This window comes from Haliotis rubra, unplaced genomic scaffold (assembly GCF_003918875.1).
Source record: "Haliotis rubra isolate DU_JTF1 unplaced genomic scaffold, ASM391887v1 Scf260, whole genome shotgun sequence".
Taxonomy (NCBI): domain Eukaryota; kingdom Metazoa; phylum Mollusca; class Gastropoda; order Lepetellida; family Haliotidae; genus Haliotis; species Haliotis rubra.
The window spans coordinates 746,882-768,223 of NW_025766670.1; the positions used below are offsets into that span (position 1 = coordinate 746,882).

The window sequence follows — 21,342 nt, forward strand, 5'->3', positions numbered from 1 at the left end:
ACAACAAAATAATGACCGTTTGTTAAACAACTTTTATATTCGGGTGTCCAAAATTATGAGACAAATTATCAGAATTGGTCTGTCGATTTCATGTGACTGCAAAATTTGGTTTTGTTGCATTTATTAGATTTTGTGTTAGTGAGCATTTCATCGGTCTAAAATGAATTCAAACGGACTATACAAGTCTTCACCATTCCAGCCTAACTGTACAAGTGATATTGATACTTTCCACCAGAATCTTACTCAGCCCAGCATGGTTACTACGTGATTCCATGAAGATTAAGTTCACTTCATAAAGCATATATAGATACACTGCTCAAAAGAAGTCAAGGAACACCCAGTTCTTCCATATGATTACAGTTAATCTCTCATGACATATTTCATATGAAAGTATTGGGTGTGTTTTAACTTTTTTTGGTACTTTCAAAATGTAATCATTTCCCTTGAAGATACTTTTATCAGTCGCAGTCATATTTCAATAATTTACCATTAGGAAACAGCATTCGTACATAGATTGAGGTAGTTTATTGTCACTATGAATGATAGTATTCTCGTATGTCATGTGTGAGTAAAGCCTTAAGATATTTATGTGGTAGAACTTTAGTGAAAGCAACATAGGAAGGGAGCTGACAAAGCCAGGAATATCATCCTGGCAGGTCGTTGTGGTGGACCCCTTGGTCACCAGTATGAACAGACAGGCTCCTCATTAAACAGGATAATTCGAAGTGTAAAGTGATTGTATGGCATTTAGAAGTGATACACAAAAAGGGGGAATATATGGATGTCAGCCTCTGTAATATAAGGAACACCACATTCCAGAAGGAACACCAGAGTATATTCTTACTCCCTCACAATATGCACCTGCTATTCCTCATATTACAGAATTTGACATCCATATATTCCCCCTTTAATTAGAAGTGGTAAGGAAAGTACAATTTGCTGTTTAATTATTTGAAAGTCACGTGTGAGGAAGTGGGTTAGTGCCTCCAGCGCAGGTCCCAACTCTCTAGTATCGGCATGGTATGCACACATCCATGTACTGTGATTACGTTGGAGATATGGTGATAATTACTTCATACAAGGTCAGAGGTGGCCATGTTTTTCATTCGAGTAGATCAAAGTTTATCCCCATTGATGGGAAGCACTCCATCTCTCCCCAGGATGGGGAAGTGTTGACAAGTGCAGACCACTAATGAAAATGAATGTGGAGAATCTGTCACGGTGGTAGTACTGCCACAGTCTGGGGACAAAGTGGTGCTTGGTAAAAACACCAGATGGTGGCAGGTCTCTGTGTTGGCAGTCACTGTTGTGTGGGGATAAACTGGGCTGTACCGAGGTGCTAGAAGAAGGAGGATGGGTTTCAGAGGGATCTTTAGGGTAGATTCACATTTAGTCCAGAAATAAAAGTCATCGTATTTCAAAATGAATATCTTTAAAAGTAAAAAAAAATACTTTGAAAAGGAGACTAAAACAGAGATACAGCAATCAAGACTTGCCCTATCATTCTACACTTGGCTCTTCTTCATATATTAGCTGACTAACACTAGGGCTATACTGAGATGTATATTAGAAGCAAGAATATGGAGGTTCACAGAGGGACACATCAGGGCTATTCTGCATATTTGTACATATATGATATAATTTGTCCCTGTTATTTTTTTATTATTATTAGAATTTGATATTATAATTTTTTCTTTTATATCATTTAATACCATGGTAAGATATTTGTTAAAACGAGAAAGTTCAAGTTGCTTCAGCTTGATCATATTTCGATATATTTCATGAGTGGGCAATATACATTTAGATGCAATTCATTGGTGTTTATATACATTGTTGTATCTCTACTGTGTGGAGGTGTATAACACATATAACTAACAGGGGGAGATGACAGCACCATGATGCCGTCTTGTAGTCCGTGCCCTGGTGATTTGTTCTCTTTGTAATCAGTTCAGATTCCTCAAACACTGCTGTAGGTTTTCAATTTAAAATCTGGAGAAGATAATCATTGTGAGTAATTGGTATATACTGCAATGGAATGTGGTGGGTGAGTTGTAGAAACTGTACCATGACATGGCATGACATAGCATGACACGGGTTTATCATACATGACGATGTAGAAGCTGGAACAAAGCAGGACGCTTGTCAAGTGTTCGCATCGAGTTAGGGGGAGGGTGTTGATACACCCAGTGTGGTAGGTAGTCCTCCCTGATGCATGGAGGCAACAAACATTACTCCCACCCCAGTATATCCCCCTTGACCTCTCTGACACAACCTTGGACCTTGTGACCTTGGACCTGTTGAGGTTAAGAGATGTCGTGCATTGCAACCTGAGGCTGTTTTTACAAACATTTGTTAATTTCCCTTAAAGCATGTACGTAAATAAGGACATTTTCTCCTATTGTTGCCAAGCACGTTGTAGAAGAGCTAGGAAATCAGATATTTGTAGTGAGTGTTTCAGAAGTTAATCTTACAGAAAGTTTCTAAAAAGTGATGATAGAATCTACAGTGGACCCAATAACCGACCCAGCACAGTGCCAGTGTACAGATAACACAGCAACCAACAGAATTCCCAGGATCATCCGTAAGGTGGGGGTTTGATCGTCTGGAATGTGGGGTTTGATCATTGTGTAGGTGGGGTGTGATCATTTGGTGTGAGGGGTTAAGATGGGCTTTGATAGTCTGGAAGGTGAGGTTTGGGATTAGAGGGTTTGGATTAACTGGGTTGAACAGAATGTATCATACACCTTAGAGTTATCTTAACCGCAGATGCAAATGCTTTTATTTTAAGCATTAAATTTACATCACAGAAAAAATATTATCTTTTGGGATTTGTCCAGGATTTTCAGTTAAGTACCTGTGACCGACAAACTTGGAAATACAAGAAATATCCATAAACATATTTTATTAGATCTATCTTTTTATCAAATCTAGAGGAGTTCAGACATTAATTAATTAAAGTCAGTAATTAAGAGTTCACTTCAGCCCTTTTTTGAACCTGTAATCTGTGAAATGCAAGGCACATTTACAGAGTTTGTGGTGAGATGATTAGAGTATCTCCAGTCTGAGAATGTTTGCTGGCATTTAATGTCAATCTTGGACTGAAGAAGCCTTTGAGAATGCCTTCTAAATTTCTTTTATCTTAATCTGTTGGTTTTGAAAAAAACAAACATTATCATATAGAATACAAGACGTGAGTCTAACATTCCAGTTCTCTTTTGAGAGCAAGCCTATTGTGTGCAGATTGTGCAAATTAGACAGGAATACTTTGTTGTAATTTAATTTGAATTGAGTTCATAAAGGATTTGTTATGTTAATCTGACTGGTATTTTGCATGTTTCCATGGCAAAGTTTAGTTTGTGTAGACATCGATGACAATGACCATGAGAGCACCATGCCCCAAACACTCAGTCTTTAGGAAAACGCCATATTTTGTCAGTAAATTATGCAGCATGACCGCTCAGTTACTCTTTAAGGATATGATTATGGAAACACAATTGAACTTCCTAACCTTCCCCTGGGAATCAATAGAAAATACCTCCAAGGCAGTGATTATGGCGATATGATTAACTTTAATTTCCTCCAATTTCGCTCAGTGAATCTGAGACTATTGTTCTTCATGAAGATCCTGAACTGTTACTTAAAACTGTTCGGACCACTTGTGCCGTCATGGGGAGATAAAATAACAGAGAATGCGCTCCAGATAATAGCATCCTGCTATGACAGCTGAATGGACAGCTCTCTACTCTTAAAATTTAAATTATTTTTACAATATGGTGTCATAATTTGAAAGTGTGGTTTTAGCGATAGGGGAGCCTATTACGTTCAGCAGATCATCTTGTCCGATCAAAAGATGACCACTAGTCATTAGGGAATCGGCAGATAGAAAGAGGAGCAGAGGCAAGTGATATCGATGTATTTTTGACAAAACTGTATCAGGACGTGACTGTTTGGCCATGACTCCCCAATCAGTACCAGTAATAAATGGCACCTCCAGGAATACACAATTAATTTCCTTGTCACTTAAGGTGCAATAGGAAATCAAAGAATGGTCATTTGAAAACAAATATTTACATATATTTTCCATGACAATCAAGTAGAGTGTGTATCAGTCCGTGGTGGCTGCACAGGCTTATTGGAACACAACAGCCCTCAATTGCTATGCATTAGTTTGGTAGGGTTAGATACAGAATCTACTGCACGAAAAACCTTCTGCGTTAATGAATATTCATGAGACAAGTTTTCAGAAATATGGCAGTTTTATCATACATGGTTTGTTTTGTGAAACATGTAAGATCAAATTCTACAAGACATTTGTTGATCTTTATAACAGGAGTCTATTTATATCTGAAAATATCTATTTGTCTGTCAGGCCAGACTTAAAACTCCTGGTCTTTCTTTCCAGTATGTCATGCCGATCGAGAGTTTATAGTCTCCTATATATCTTGATAAACAGGAGTTTACAATCTCTTATACAAACCTTGATCTTGCAGAATAAATAATCTCCTCTATATCATGATGATTCAAATGAACGGGATATATATAACCAGCTGAACCAGGTGTTATAATTTCCTTATATCCTGCTGAACCAGAGGTTATAACATACCGTATATCCTGCAGAAATAGTTTATGATCTACTACATATCCTGCTGAACCAATGGTTATAACATGGTGTATATCCTGCTGAAACAGAGTTTATGATCTACTACATATCCTGCTGAACCAGAGGTTATAACATACCATATATATCCTGCAGAAATAGTTTATGATCTACTACATATCCTGCTGAACCAGAGGTTATAACATGCTGTATATCCTGCTGAAACAGACTTTATGATCTACTACATATCCTGCTGAACCAGAGGTTATAACATACCGTATATCCTGCAGAAATAGTTTATGATCTAATACATATCCTGCTGAACCAGAGATTATAACATACCGTATATCCTGCTGAAACAGTTTATGATCTACTACATATCCTGCTGAACCAGAGGTTATAACATACTATATATCCTGCTGAAACAGAGTTTATAATGTCCTTATATCCCACTGAACCATAGGTTATAACATTCTTTATATCCTTCTGAACCAGAATTTAAAAGCTACATATACTGCTACCATTGAATATATAATCACATTTATATCCTGATAACTAAAGTTAATAATTTCTTTGATATCCTGCTGATCCAGAGGTTATAACATTCTTTATATCCTGAACCATTTATCATCTACTACATATACTGCTGCCCTTGAATATAAAATCACTTATATATCCTGCTAAACTAAAGTTAATACATGTAATTACTTGTATATCCTGTTGATCCAGAGAGTATAATTTCCTATGTGTTATGCAGAACAAGAGTAAATTATACCTGAGGCAGAATGTATAATCTATGTATATCCTTCTGAACCGGAATTTAGAGCTGTGATATATATTGTGGTGAACCCCAGTTTACGTCTCCAGTAGCCACTACTGAAACTAGATGTCTCCTTAATGTCGTGCTGTATTGGATCCTTCCTGCCAGACAGATCTAGATGGTTACCTACAGTTCACCAACAAATCTAAATCTTGCAATTTTCTGATAAGATTTTGTGATTGTTGGATATGCAAATTACATCATTGAGCCTTGCTAGAATCAGACAGAATTTCCAAGAAAAACACAAAATCAGAATTGAGATAGGGAATCTTGATCTGGTGAATTCAAAGTCAATGTTTAGCTGAATACTGCAGAACATAAAAGTTGATGCAGAATATGGTTCCCGAAGGACGTTAGCCCAAGTCTGAGTATACATTACAAAAACCCAGCAAGGACTGGCGGAGACTGGCGGCAGTTATTGGCATAATAATGCTGAAATTGACTTCGCCGATATCTTGTCTTGGGGCGGGTCAGTTGATGACGGCGCTGATTTAGCGAGGTTACACATGGAAGCTGGAGCCCATCATGTCTTGTACAACAGTCCTTCTCTGGAGTCTAGGATTAGTGATTGTGTTGGGTGGAGTTGTACACACAGACAATGTCTACACCTGTGCTCATTCAACAGGTAGGTCTGGTTTCAAATGAATTTTATTGATTGAAAACTTTCAAGTTTTAATTCATGCAGTTGGCACAATGCGGCATGTGATGGTTAGTGTTTGTGTTTCTTTCGATCAGTGCATCCGTTAACAGACAGTTGTTTCCATGCTAAGTGCTTCTTAACTGGGTAGTTACCTGGGTAGTTACCTGTTGATACCTGTTCTTACCTGTAAATGCAGGTAGTATTGAGTGATACAGCATTACGTCGCTCAATGACTCCTAGAGGACATTTTTCAAGGACGTTCTAACAAATGTTAGTAACCTGGCTTACAGCTGTGAACGTGGGTAGCGTTGTTCTCGTGTTCTCTCCTCTTGTAGAAGTTCTGCAACATCGGTGTGTACAATCAATGGGAATTGCTATTAAATCACAATGTAGAGGCTGATAATGATGTATCTCATGTTTAAGTGTTTCAGGTGTCTGTTAGCGATTGGCAATTATCAATTTGTATCGGAAATCATTAAGTCTTCCTTTTCGTTAAAAATTTATGTTATATTTAACAAATCTGATTTGTTTAAGTATTCAGTTTTTAATTAGCAGTAAGATGAAGAGAATGTTGTAGCACAATGCTTCCAATATTCTAGACTTATTTCAGAAGATAGGATTCAGTTTTCAATGTGATAAAATTACCTTCTTAATTGAAAATAGGTTGATTTGATGAAATAGTTTTATTTATTAATAGACTGACAGTGAGATCAAAACAACATCATGGTAAATATTTTCATGACTAGTTTTTTCTTTAGACAAGGATGAAGTGAAAATCTTTCAATATGGTTTTACAATTTGGTTCCTGAACCAAATTTAATTAACTGAGCTTTGTGTTGTGAAAAACAGTAATCAGTGTGTAAAAAGTGTAACAGAATCAAATCAATTGGCAGCTCCTTCCCCATCTTGATGTCATTTCAGATCATTTGATTTTAATGAACTGAGGTTAGTGTTGTGAACAAAGATGTAGACAGCATCAACTCTGCTGGAGCAAGTTCCCCAGGTTGAGCTCCAGGTTATACTTAGGCATCTCTTCTGATTATTATTATACAAATCACATTTATTTACAAAGTCTCCTGTTTAAACGTCAAACATATTGTAGCAGACACAGACATAGGTGGATCTGAAGGGAGATTAAAGGTTAATATTATTACAACACACAGTAATGCACAATTGTTGTGCAAGGTTATTTTCAAAACTTTCTAGAATTTGACTACTTTCCATTCCAAATAATTTGATATTACCAACATATGATTGTGATGTGATGTAACTTTGTAATATGAAGTCACTCACAGTGCTTCACTTTGAGAAAAATGTTATAAGTCATCCATGTCATCTGAACAGGAGACTGCGATTAGTATGGGTTTCTGAAGGGTGTACATAAGTTTTCATCCCTACTTTCTATCTTAGAATTTCAATGAGTAATATAGAGAATAGACAACATGAAATTATAGATAAACGCCATTCTTTCTCTCAGGACAGATAGAGAATCTCACCCGAGTGTCTTTTGATGTCAAATATATCACCACGAGTTGATAAAGTAACAAATACTTTTTATGATTTTTACTTTTATCAACGAGTGTTGATATATTTGATATCAGAAGACACGTGGGTGAGATTCTATTTATCATCAAAAATCACTCTTCATTAGTTTTCAATGAAAAATGTACATCTCTGAACACAGTACTGCCATTAGATTTGCAGTGCAGCGATGTCATAACATTGTGACGTCAACAAGTTCATGACGTCATAGCATTGTCAGGGCATTGTACAAAATCTACTGTCAAAACGATATCTCCTAGGTGATATCGTCTGATCTCACACAAGCGATATCTACTGTGAAATACAGTTTTGGATGATAAAAAAAATTCCTTAATCCTTGCTTGTTAAACATGTTGGTTATTCTCTGATTGGCCAGGTCTTCTCAGGATGCTCATAAAGTTCATGAAAGAAAGTGATCTCAGAAACTTTGTTTCCTCATACGCTTACTTCAAACCCACAATCAGTGGATCCTAGCTTGACCAAGGGACACTACTCTTCACAGTGTGTTGTATATCCTGCACTGGGTGAACGGTATATTATCAGAAGGTTGTCTCTCTCTCTATGTATGCTGCTCTAGTTCCGGAGCCACACTTCTTCCTATCACATAATGCTTCTCTAATAACAATACATTCTCTGGGAAAAAAACAGTGCTATAAAACTCCTACAATTGAGCCTTAATTCAATGTACTACCTGTCAGAAGACATATATCATAGTTACAATGAAGGTAATAGCTGGGTTAGGAATCTATTGACTTGAAATGTCTCCAATTTGAATATTTTTTTAAAGAAATATAGTCTATAGGACTCGTGTTCCTGAAAGTTGGACTTCGGATGTGAAGGCTGTCGGAAGGACTCAAAATATAGTACACGTCATCTGTAAACATTAGTACACAGACACATCAAGGGTAATCAACATGTTTCTACTTCTTGGTAGACGGTTTGCTTTTTGTTCGTTCTTTAACTATAAATGCTCAAAACAATGAGCAAACTGAAAAATTATTGTTCAGTAAAACTGTAAAGACAATATAGTTAAGGTGGCGAAGTCTTCAAACGTAACATTTGTTATATTTGGGATAACACTTTCTCAGTACAAAATCTAGTTCCAGTACTTTCTTCGGCTGTTATGTAAGGTGGGGCATTTTGTATTGAAGCTTTGGGGATGAAAATCTAATATAATTTTTGTTGTGTTATCTTTTTGACAAGATAGGTGCCAAGCAATTTTCTAAAACTGTTAGACCACTTTTCAATGTTTACAGCTTACTCAATATTGTGAAAGTATTGAGGATCTCACCAAAGCCTGTTGTAGTCCGATATATTACAGTGGCCTGAAGTAGCGTCGTAATCATATTATCAGAAGATGACAGCTCAGATTTGAGAGTGTTGATTGTTTGTTTTCAAAATACACTAGGGCAGTATTTTAATTAATTTAACAGTTTTTCAATTTGAAAACAAACATTAAAACATTTTTAGAATTACTATGTTGCGTCACTGCATTAGAAAATATCATTGTGCACTTGCAAATTCATGCTTGGTCATGAAGCCACAACTCCAAATGTCTGTGTTTTGAAGAAACTGTAAACTACTCCTGCACTTGTTAGAAGCTACTGCCGCCAGTGTGTTGGAGAGTTGACATTCTTTGAAAAGTTAATTAATATATGGCATTTCTCCTGGGATGTTCAGAAATATTGCCGACAGGAAACAATGATGGATCATATTGGTGTTGCATGTATTCTCTGATCTTGCCAGAGGAGAGTAATTTCATATTTGAAGTTTATGAAAAACATTTAAGTGTGTTCTGCTAAATCTGTAGTAGTTTAAGCTTCTTGTTGTGTTATTTCAGTTACCTATGCATGTATGTAATGAAAGTTCTTTCCAAATAAGGGAACATGTAGAAAAGTATGTAACAGCATCAAATATTTATATATTTATTTTTAAATATCAAAGATTTATCTGAGGTAGAAGCTGCAGAATTCATGTCTCCATACGATGTCCTGACAATGTCCTGACAATTAAATGCACTATTTCTATGACAGCGTTCTGACAATGTTCTACGATGATGCCATGACTAAAAGGATTCTGCCTCTTTGATTATGTCCAGATGATGAAAGACTCTCGCCTGATTTACACAAAATTTGAATAGCTCTTTACCTAATCTATGGAAGTCATTCACAGTCATTTCAAGCAGTGGAAAATGTTCTGACATCTTTAACGTGTCGGTATTCATAAATTTGCAGATCAGAATCGGCAGTTTGTGGAATGAGGCACCCACTGGAATTTGCCCGAATCTGATCAATATGCTGATAACTCTCCCAGACATGGGCACATTCGGTGCCGCCATTAAGCGTATGTTTCCAGGAATTATGACAAGTTATTTCCTCCACTTAATAATAATGATGGTATAATATGCAATAATTGCCCCCCCCTCCTGCACTGGGTGTATTATGTGATACAAGGCATCAACACATGGACGGCGCTTTCCCACACGGACTTCCACTAATAAAGCACAAACGCATTTTGTTGTCCGTGTAGCTAACGGTTAGCTAAAGTTTCTATGCAAATAATGACAAGTGGTTGTTGGGTTGGGCTTCAGTTGAACAGCTCTGCGTTTAGCTGACATTGATGGAAATCACTATTGGTGATTATTTGATCGTTGGACAATGAAATTGTATTACATTACTCTATGATTGATCTGATTTCGATGTTATGATCTCGGTTTGCTTGTACACCATTGATTCTCCGGCCAGCAACAGTTACACATTAGCTTTTTACGTTGGTGGTTTTATCGGAGATTTATCGTCTTTTTGACTGATCAGTCCCACTGGCTTATTGGTTTTATTGATGACAGGATTAGCGCACATAATATTGGAAGATCAATACTGTACCAAACGGCGCTTCATTGTGCTTTTTTCTCGGGGGGTTTATGAAAGGATTAATTGTGCTGATCGATCCTTATTGATGGATTACCTGATTGTGAAAGGTACCTTTAACTGCCATTGATCTACTTCACTTTGAAAGGTGGTTGACACTTAAAGGAGGGGCTCGATGTTCACTTTCTGTCAGGGGAGGTAATTTCTTTCCAAGCAAATTCTACGGTGTGTTACCATCATTATCAAACTTTAGTCAACATGTTGCATTACAATGCACAGCTTTGCAGCAAAGTATTACCTCTGTAACAGTCTTACATTGGATTTTGAGAGTATGTGAGTTTGGTTTATGTGTTGCAAGTTATCTTTACAAAGTGAGTGAGTGAGTTATTTGAGTATAACACTGTTGTGGATGTGACAAATATATTGTCCAACTTTATCTTGTCTGGGATTGATGAAGTCCTTGGAAAACATCCAGTTTCTCCAGTCCCACACCACTTCCTCAGAGGCTGCCCAATCACTCACTGTTAAGTACCCCTAGTTGGAGCCTCTGTTGGGATTCCAAGGAAGGATATATACCCAATTCCTCGTGTTTGTATCCCTATAAGGATTCGAGGCAAGAAAAGATCCCCAGTACCCCAGACTTGTCACAAGAGACAACAAGATAGAATAGAATAGAATAATACTTTAATGCCTTTTCAGGAATTTGTGTTACATCAGCAGAGCTACTGACACATTAGAGAGATACCAAACATATTTCCATAAATTCTTTGATTTAGGTATCTTCACATTTGTTTAAGAGAGATATGGTACTTGGAATAAAGGATGTACGGGCTCTCTGAGTTTTCACAATTGGAATAGGATAAGGTGGTCACATTGTGCAATCAGACATCTTGTGTCATCATGCTGTACTAATATTTCTTGATCGATGTTTTAGCTTTCAAACACTGCTTTGCCTTTGTGATGATACACAGAATGATTTCATGCAGCTGCAAAACAACACTCACTAGCGCCAGATATTGATTTGTAACCAATATTTTAGCCCTCATCATCTTTAGAGTTTTATTAGTAGTTAGAGTAGGTACTAAATGAAGGTTGCATGAGCTGCTGATTCTGGATTAAAGGTTTTAATGTATTGCCAACTACTGACATGCTCCGTATCTACTGATGTTGTTGTATAACCCGTATCATCCCAGCTGGGAGATATATGCTGGTATCCCCTCTGTAGAGGAACATATGCTCTCCACATGTAGTATCACTTCATTCAGCTTGGTTCTCCTCCTACAGGTGAGAAAATCACCAGGAAACCCCTGGGTAAGACACACTCCGTTTGAATGTTGTTAGAATTGTTCAGTTTTTATTTGCAGAGAACAATTTTTCACAGTCTTTTAAACTGCCACACTTTAATCCCTGTCTGATCACCCTGTTGACTATTTCTGGAACAATTCAAATTAGTCACCATTATCTCTTTTTTTTAGTCCATTAATATCGAGGTCTAGCTTGTCATGGTAGCATCAATACTGCGACTGCCAGGGTAGTCATTCTTAGTGGAATAGCTTTCTGTTTTAGTTTGATTTGTTACTTTGCAATAGATATTTGATGTCTGGTTTTCAAGAACACAAGACATCTGTCGTCATAGCACCTGCTTCTCTGGACTTATGATGAATGGTACTCTGATGTACCTGGCAGTGGCTCATGTATGTGAGTCATGCCCATCATAGACATGAGATTTGTCAGTCAGTGGTGGACAAGGCAGGAGTTGCCTCCCCTGATAATCACATACCTGCCAATGATGTCATCATGGCTGTCTGACCCATTACATCAGCAGACCCAAATCCCTGAAGCACCAATGTCGTTCTGCGATGCATCCAAATTCGTATTTCATCAACCAATGTTCATCACAAGCATTAATATCAAATAGAAAACCTGTTTCAAAACAAGCAAAATCATTGGCCATGTCAAATCATTATCAACATCACATGAGACACAATTGGTACTACAGGTTTCTGGTCAAATACTTCGATGCATGTTACCCAAGTCTCAGAGAGACACAAGAGAGCATGAGTAACACAGGCTGAACTGTGAGGTGTCTTAAAAATGGGGAGTGCAGACAAGATGCACCCCCTGGATCCAGAAGTCTCCTTTGCTGTCCCCCTCTCTCTGACCCCCATCACTGACCACCTTCACCCAGAACTCCCCCAATGCACAGCTAACTCATCCCCCTCACTCACTTAGTGACGGCAGTGTTGTCAGTCACAAATGTTAGTTCAATAAATTCATGAAGTGGCAAGCATGTGAAATAAATACCTAATCATCCTGATAAACATAAATTACTGCTTTTGTATCTTTGTCTTAATTATCGTAGCTCACCTTCAGAAATGTTTTAACAGGTTTATGGTAATAATTCATCGTCATCATGAAAGCTCCATTAAGTTGTTTCTCTTGTCATGAGGTTCATGTTATTGTTAATGAAATCATCTATGTTGAAGTGAACTTTCATTGTTGAGCTTGTACATCGTAACAATAAGTTGTTCAGTGTTTGTATCGCAATACAATAATTCATATTTACTGATAAATTGCAAATGGCGGCCACATTTCAGCGGACCTACAAGTTGATCCTGTACGTAACAGACAAAACCCGTTCTACGGGAGTTACTATGGTTACCAAGATCATCGTCAAAGACAGGGGAATTATAGGACAATTCACGGGGAAAACGAGGGTCGGTATCAGACACTCAGCGGGAGACCTCGGTATGACAACAAACCTATATTTAGCAGCAGTTCTCGTCACCGTGAGCTCTACAATATTCCTCACAAACAGAGAGTGTCCAAGCCGGTGACTACAGACAATCGGGTCTCCAAGAAACCTCCACCAAAACAAGTGAAACCTAAGCTGGAACAGAAGGGTACATGGATTTAATCATGTAGAGTGAGTGAGTGAGAGAGTGAAAGAGTGAGTCCAAGTCAGAGAGACAGCAAGGTCACCTTGGCCTGTTGTCAACAATTGCAGTAACAGTTGGCCTTTTGACAACAGTGTAAGTGACCTGACATTGGTATGCTACATATAACTTGGTGCACACAAACCAATGGTTTTGGTCTGGGTTCGATGACCTCCTAGGTTGGCCAGGTCTCACCTGAGAACAAACCAACCACGTTTAACCATCCATTCTGTAGCGTCAATGCTGAAGCTTGGCCTCCCCCCAGATTGCTGAGGGTGTAGAGTATGTCCCCTTCTTCGGGGACTTAAAAGTTTCAGGTAGTAAATTTGTTAAAAAGATTTAGAAACTGGCTGGTTTTAAAAATTTAGATTTAATCTTTAAACTCAAGTCAGTTAATGTGTTTTCAGCTCCCGACAGTGTGTTGATCAGAGCAATGGTCACATAACTCGAGTGCCAACCAAAAACTCTCAATATGCCCAATATTTGAAACACATGTGTTACATCAAGCAATTAATTTCTTAAATGTCACATAAAGAATATTTCAAAGAAGCATTATTCCAGCTTGCTGAGGATGAATAAACAGCCAATTACAATTAAAAGCCAGAATAGCTTCACACATTCATCATAATCAGCAGAGTATTGCATAAATGGTAGCCAAGCACCTGATCATTTAGACTTCAAAATATTTCTCGTCTTCATTTTATGTTTTCTCATTGATCTGAAAGCTGTGAAGTTATGTTGTTTCAGAAAATGAAAGAATATAAATAAACAACAATCAGCAAATATTTCGAATGAACTCAGAATTTATTTCGATTCACCAATTCTCATTTTGAAAATATGTCAAGTCAGCAAACTGATACACTTACATATCGCCTCCAGACAGCTGTGAAAATAATAGCTCAGAGCAACATGCAGGCATGCATTCAACTTGTGTATCTGTCTGTGGGAAAGTAAGCACAGATTGTAAACAATGCTTGCATGTAGAGTATATATCAGTTCAGATCGTGTTTTGTCTCCTTAAATGTTAATCTTGTTAATATTGCTTTTGTTTATTTATACATACAATACAGATACCATACATTTCACTGCAGTTCCACAATGTTTACTTAATTCAGCAGCGACACACTGACACCAATATTCTGTGTACATTTTGTCTAAACTTGTTCACCAACCATATGTCCAACATGAAGGCATTGATAATAACAGACCAGATGTTATAAGTTCAAACATCTCTTGAGCATAAGATTGAATCAATATTGAAAACATACATATAATTATCACCAAACTACTATTGTATCATGTTGCCTGAAATATTATCAATATTATTGGAAACTCAATTTTATGAAAACAAATATATCTCCCAGAAGAACTGATATGACCATAGTTTGTGTTTCAATAGGTCTTGCATAACAGCATTTCTGTTATTAGGACTCTTCAAGATTGTTCGATGCATGTTTGTAGATACAACTTTTATTTCTTGATCTGGATATGTTGGCCAATATTTCTTTACTTCTTTTAACAGCATTTGCTGGAGGATAATACTGTTATTCACTCTAGAATTAACATCTAGTTTCATCATCAATTGTTATTAGATAGATTGTGTGAGAATCACTTTAACAATGCTATCACGTATTACACCTGTTGGGTTTAAAGTAACTCAGGTAAAATGAGCAAGTGGATTCCATCTTCTCTTTCCAGCACTATATTCCAAACAAGGAGACAAGTCATACATTGCTATGCTTGATATGAAAGTCACTGGGACCGGTAAATACAGATTCCAGGCTGCACATCCCATATTTCCACAATGCTCGATGTTATCTGTGCTTGACCACAAAAATGAAGGCTTGAGACTCAACTTGTTGCACAGCTCTCTTTAAGTACTTCTTTGCACAAAACCATTTTTTGCCATCCTATATTACACATCATGCATTTGAAAATCTGTTTTGAGGAAATCATTTTTGTAAATGAAGCTGGTCTCAGGAGCAACCTTGTTGTACACACTTCTTCAAACATATTTTTGCATGAAGGGTGATGTGTTCCTTACTTGAACCATTTGAATTCCGTTTTGTGTGCCATTTTTGAAAATTGTTATTTGAGTTAGGTTTGTAAGGATGTCACAAACTTCATTTTTGTTACAATCACATTTGATTAACATTCTGATATATTATTGAGGAAATTCATATACATATATTGGAGTATTTGAAAATCATTTATGTTTTACAACTGAACAGCATATATTTATATGCCGTATTTTCATTATAATCACCCATTTCAGTCATCAGCATTAACGACTAGTTGTTATTTGCACTGATTTAATATATTTTATGCACCATCTGTTTCATCAGTCGACATTGATTGAGCCTGTCAATTAAATAGTTGTATGTGTGTGCACAGCCATTACGTTCTCATCAAGGAATCATGCACAATCTAATTTGTAACGTCGATAATTATTTTCAGAATAACAATTATAAATGATTTTCAAATATTTCATCATTGTCAGTGTTTACTCACAAGATTACGTTTGAACTGGCTCTTCTCATTTGATTTATCCCCATGTCTCGCTCTTCAACATGTCAATCTATTACTTGATGCAGACCACTCGTCTGTTTATCCAGATCTCTGTAGGGGGATTCGCAATAGATACCTATGTCTGTAGATGGTTTAGTATACTTTGTAGAAATCTCTCACTCAAACATCTTTCGTGATCTGAAGTCATATTGGTTCTGTCAAATTGTCCATGTTGTCCGTTATGTATTTGAATATAGTCAAACAAACATGTGATACTTCCCTAGCACCATGTCGCAGTGACCAAATGTTGTATTATTTCCCCACCTGTGAATGAATAAAGACAAGGTGCACTCTTGTAATTTGCAGATGGCAGGGACTACTTATTGAAATGTTGTCTGTAGAATTCACCATTCAAATTTTTATGGTTTTGGTTTTTACATTGTTTTAAGACAGATTTTTAGTATCGTATAGTTGACTTAAGGAACATCACATTACTTGAGGACTTATTTATCGTGATTTCCACTTGTACCTAAAGTGTCACATTACCGTTTCCTACAGTCAAGATTATGAAATTTCATTCACATAGCCCGAGGGCAAATAGAACTGTTAAAATTCCAAACCAGTTGTCATGAAAATATCATTTTGAATTCATAAAATGTATGTAAAGGCAGCATATGCTTATTGAATATATGTTGGATACTTGACGATGGCGCCAGGTAGGCAATAGCTTGCATCCAGTTATCACCTTCACTGTATCTCCATGTCACATGGCAGTAGCCATGTCATGCATGTACAGGACAACAGATCATGCATTCCTAACAACTTATAATGTGTAACTTACAATGTGAAACTGTTGTTATTTTTATATATTAGTGTGTTGTGAATAACATTTCTGTTGACATTTTCATTATTGATTAACAGCATGGAAGATTTCTAATCATTCATTTAATCTTAATTAAATGATGTAGGTAACATTGATATTTGAAAGATACTTTGAATTTTGGAAAGTGACAGTTTTGACCTAAACAGATTCAGTGGCCCCATGTACATTGCTGGGCTGTCTTCCCAGATGTCTTTGTGTGTGTCTGTTCATGTCCTAAAGTGTCTGTTAGTCTGTGTGTCTTTATCATTGTTTAAACTGTATTTTGATGTTTCTGATCTGTCCTACATTTCATTTAGATATATGTTTTGTTGAAAACTTTTGTTTTCACAAAGAAATCTTATGTTTTAAATTATATTACAAAGACCAATGTTCTTTTTTGAGTATATGAATGTGTCTTTTTGTCCTTGTCATTGTACATGTCAATTCATCTTTGTTTATCTTTCATGTTACAAAGATTGAATTCAGTGTGACTCAGTTCCAAGTTTATTTGTTTACACCCAGTGCTTGCTTTATGCTTCTATTCTTACATGTTTAAATTGTCTCAAAATAGACCAAAGATTTTGTCAGTGCTCAAAATGCAAGTAATAAATACAGACTGTTTTTTCTTTGTCACAGATATGTGTAGTTGTAACATTTTTTACATTTCATGTTCAAACACAATGATATAATGGAGTGTTGCCACTTTAAAAATAACACATAAAATTGCCTGAAGTACTGTTTTGTACAGATTATCTAATATTTTTTGTATAGAAATGATGGAAGGTATATAAAATAAGAAGAAATTAAAGCAGTTATATACCCAGTTCATTCACATGTGTCATTGGCAGGGTGTGCAGGATTTGCAGGATATGCAACTATTTCCTGTTGGCCATATTAGGTCAGGGTAAGGTCAAGGTCAGGGCTAGGGTAAGATTTTATTTGTAACTGGGTCCTTTAGGGTCAGAGTCTGGGTAATGGACAGTTTTAGGGTCCAGGGCCCTGTTGTACTAAACAACCTTAGCCTTACAACTGTCATAAGTCTGTGTTAATGTATGGGATGTATAATCACCTGAGGGCTGAGGTCACTTTGTTCAATGGTACTCCGGTGAGGTTGAGGACAGAGTTGCGTTATGTTTAGTGTCAGGGTCAAGGTCAGAGTTTAGGTCAGGGTTTATGGTTTGGGTCAGGGTCATGGTTAAGGTCAGAGTTTAGGTCAGGGTTTATGGTTTGGGTCAGGGTCACAGTTAAGGTCAGAGTTTAGGTCAGGGTTTATGGTTTGGGTCAGGGTCACAGTTAAGGTCAGGGTTTACGGTTTGGGTCAGGGTCAGGTTTACTACTGTCATAAGTCTGTATTAACGTATGGGAAGTATAATCACCTTAGGGCTAAGGTCGCTTTGTACAATGATACTCAGGTGAGGTTGAGGACAGCGTTGGGTTATGTTTAATGTCAGGGTCAAGGTCAGTTAATGGTTTGGGTCAGGGTCATGGTCAAGGTCAGGTTTATTCATTGGGTCAGGGTCAGGTTTACAAGACTTTTCAGGTAGAACAATTTTTGCACACTCTACTACTGACACATTCAAACAACCCTACACAAAGAACATTTGGTAACTAATTTTCGCAGACCTAAATCTTTGTATGATAACTCAAAATCTGTTGTGACATGGGAAAAAATATTGTTGTAAAGACCATGTTCCAAATTATCAGGTTTCCCCTACACGATGTTGACAAACTAATGACATGGCTAGATGTAATATTGATAATATCCTGTGCCCGTGGAAACCTAGAAGTGAATCTCTGTCATCATCTCCGCTGTTTCTACATCAGACTCAGTGATTAATGCCATTCTAACCCAGTCTCTTTCAACATTTAGTTGTTCAATAGATGTACTAAAACTCATGTTGGCAATGCCATTGTCTGTTTGGATAGTTTCATACAGTAGCCCTGTAGATAAATTTGAATGTCTGCAGCTTTTTCACTGAGATAAATTAGGTATTAAAAATCTATCAACATAGAGACAATCTATTGTAGTGTTCTGACATAACAGTAGGAGATTGTCTTGAAGTGTTCAGACATCACAGTAGGAGATTGTCTTGTGTTGTTACATCACAGTAGGAGATTGTCTTGTAGTGTTCTGACATCACAGTAGGAAATTGTCTTGTAGTGTTCTCACATCACAGTAGGAGATTGTCTTGTAGTGTTCTGACATGACGTCACTGTACGAGATTTTGTTGTAGTGTTCTGACTTCACACTGTAGGAGATTGTCTTGTAGACTTCACAATTGTCTTGTAGTGTTCTGACATCACAGTAGGAGATTGTTTTGTAGTGTTCGGACAGTAGGAGATTGTCTTGTACAGTAGGAGATTGTCTTGTAGTGTTCTGACATCTGTAGGAGACTTGTAGTGACTTCACAGTAGGAGATTGTCTTGTAGTGTTCTGACATCACAGTAGAGATTGTCTTGTAGTGTTCTGACATCACAGTAGGAGATTGTCTTGTAGTGTTCTGACTTCACAATAGGAGACTGTCTTGTAGTGTTCTGACATCACAGTAAGAGATTGTCTTGTAGCGTTCTTACATCACAGTAGGAGATTGTCTTGTAATCTTGGGGCTTCACAATAGGAGATTGTCTTGTAGTGTTCTGACATCACAGTAAGAGATTGTCTTGTAGTGTTCTGACACGATTACTACATCATCATGGAATGATTTTCACTGAGTTATAATAGTTTTTGCATGAAACAATTTGCCAATGCCATATGTTGAAACAGTATTTCATGCACTGGTCTTGAATTGTTCATGATTGCTCTGTATAGAAGATGACGAGTTAGTTCAGTATTGAGATAATGCTTTAGTTCAGCACATCAAAAGTGTCCCATGGAATATATTTACACATTGAGCGAAGGAGCTGACTTGTATTAATCTCCGTTGAAACACTTTAAACACTGTGGTACGAAGTTGACAACCAAGGATTCAAACCTATGATTAACGGATCCTGGCCGGGCTGAGGGAAGCAACTCATATGAGTCGACTGACAGATTCATTGTAATACACATTGAAACACAAATATACTAGACAACTGATATTTCATTTATTGAAATAATGCAAGTTTCTTTAATAGAATGGTTGTTTATGTGGATAATGCATGTTGTCAGGTGCCATCTTTCACGTCTTACTTTCTGACACATCAATTTCTTCAGTCACATTTTCTTTTGTTTTGTAGAAATGTTTCGTTTTCCTTGAACATGATTCTTTTCTGCAGGTAATTTTCACCTTTGAATTTATGATGTTTATCACTTATAGTGAAATATTTCATTTTACCTGAACCTTTTACCATTGTGTTTTACCTGAATATTTCTTTACCTGTTGATACTTTCCATTGTCACAGATACAGAATGTCATCTCTGTGACTGATGCTTGTTCCCCAATTATTTTACCAAGTTCACCTACTTTGTGTTTTCAGGTTGCCATATTCATAATCATAATTAGGCCTTACATATTTTTTTATTGAATTCGGATCTTCTGACCTTCAAACTTCAAAATATAGGAAAGGAAAAAAACAGAATTACAAGTCTTTTTTAATAGATCTGACTGCAAATGTCTCTTTGACAATAAAACGAATCCAAGGTATTTACAATAAACTAAATGTTTAGGAGAATTCTATCTTCTTTTTTGAGTCAATCAAAATCAATTTTTTAGGATGATCGAAAGATGCTATAACATGTATTTTTTAAAAACAAAATTATTACCTGTAAATAAATATTTTTCACTATCGGAATCCGTAAGTATGACAAATATGTCTGGCCTTAGTGACACATTTTATCATTTTCAATAATCACAATTTTAGTAGATACCACGTACTATCACCTTAGTACTACAGGTGTCATTGGACACAGTTACACACCTGGAGCTAGGTACCAGCGTCTGTGTTGTAGAATGATGCTAGAGATCAGTGTATCTGTGTTTTTAGTTGCACTCAAGTACTGCGTTATTTATTTTATCCCTTTTCCTTTGTGTCATTCCTCCATCTTCCCTCCGATGTTTTCTACCTCTGTTTATTTGAGCACATTTTACCCGTCAACGTACAGTTTATGTTTTGACAGTTATGTCTGTGACATTTTGCTTCTTGTGTACTTGTCACCATGGTAACAGGGCCGCTCATCCACTGGATAGAATGCCAACATACTCTAAAAATATATTTTCTTTTTTCAGTTTCACCCAAATATTTTGTTCTGCTCTTTAAAACATTTTTCTGTCCGAAAACTTTAAAACGCTAGCACAAATTCCCTGACACTTATTTTTTTCATAACTCGAATTTTGGAAGCTCTGGGGTTTTTTCACATATATGTTCTGAAAATGAAAATATTTTTATATTAAATCAAAATTATTGCAAGTATTAACATTGTTTAATTAATGCTTTGCCTTTCAGCAGTTCCGCTAACTCTGCGTCTGCCATGTTACTTTGAAGCTGATGCTTTAATGTAGTAATTGCAATTTTTATGACTGACTTCAAGCCCGCTTGTGCTCATTGCTCTAAAGAAAACTACTTAATTAGTCAATCTCAAATAGAAATATTT

The 21,342-nt window shown here is 36.7% G+C and overlaps 1 protein-coding gene across 1 annotated transcript in view; it reads left to right on the top strand.

The window, feature by feature from the left end:
• LOC124280125 (multiple epidermal growth factor-like domains protein 6) overlaps window positions 1-21,342 on the top strand; it is a 273,391-nt gene that overhangs the window by 182,274 nt on the left and 69,775 nt on the right. The window contains 3 exon segments of the mRNA XM_046716015.1: window positions 11,751-11,777; window positions 13,064-13,369; window positions 15,101-15,166. Of these exon segments, the coding sequence (XP_046571971.1) occupies window positions 11,751-11,777; window positions 13,064-13,369; window positions 15,101-15,166 (399 nt within the window).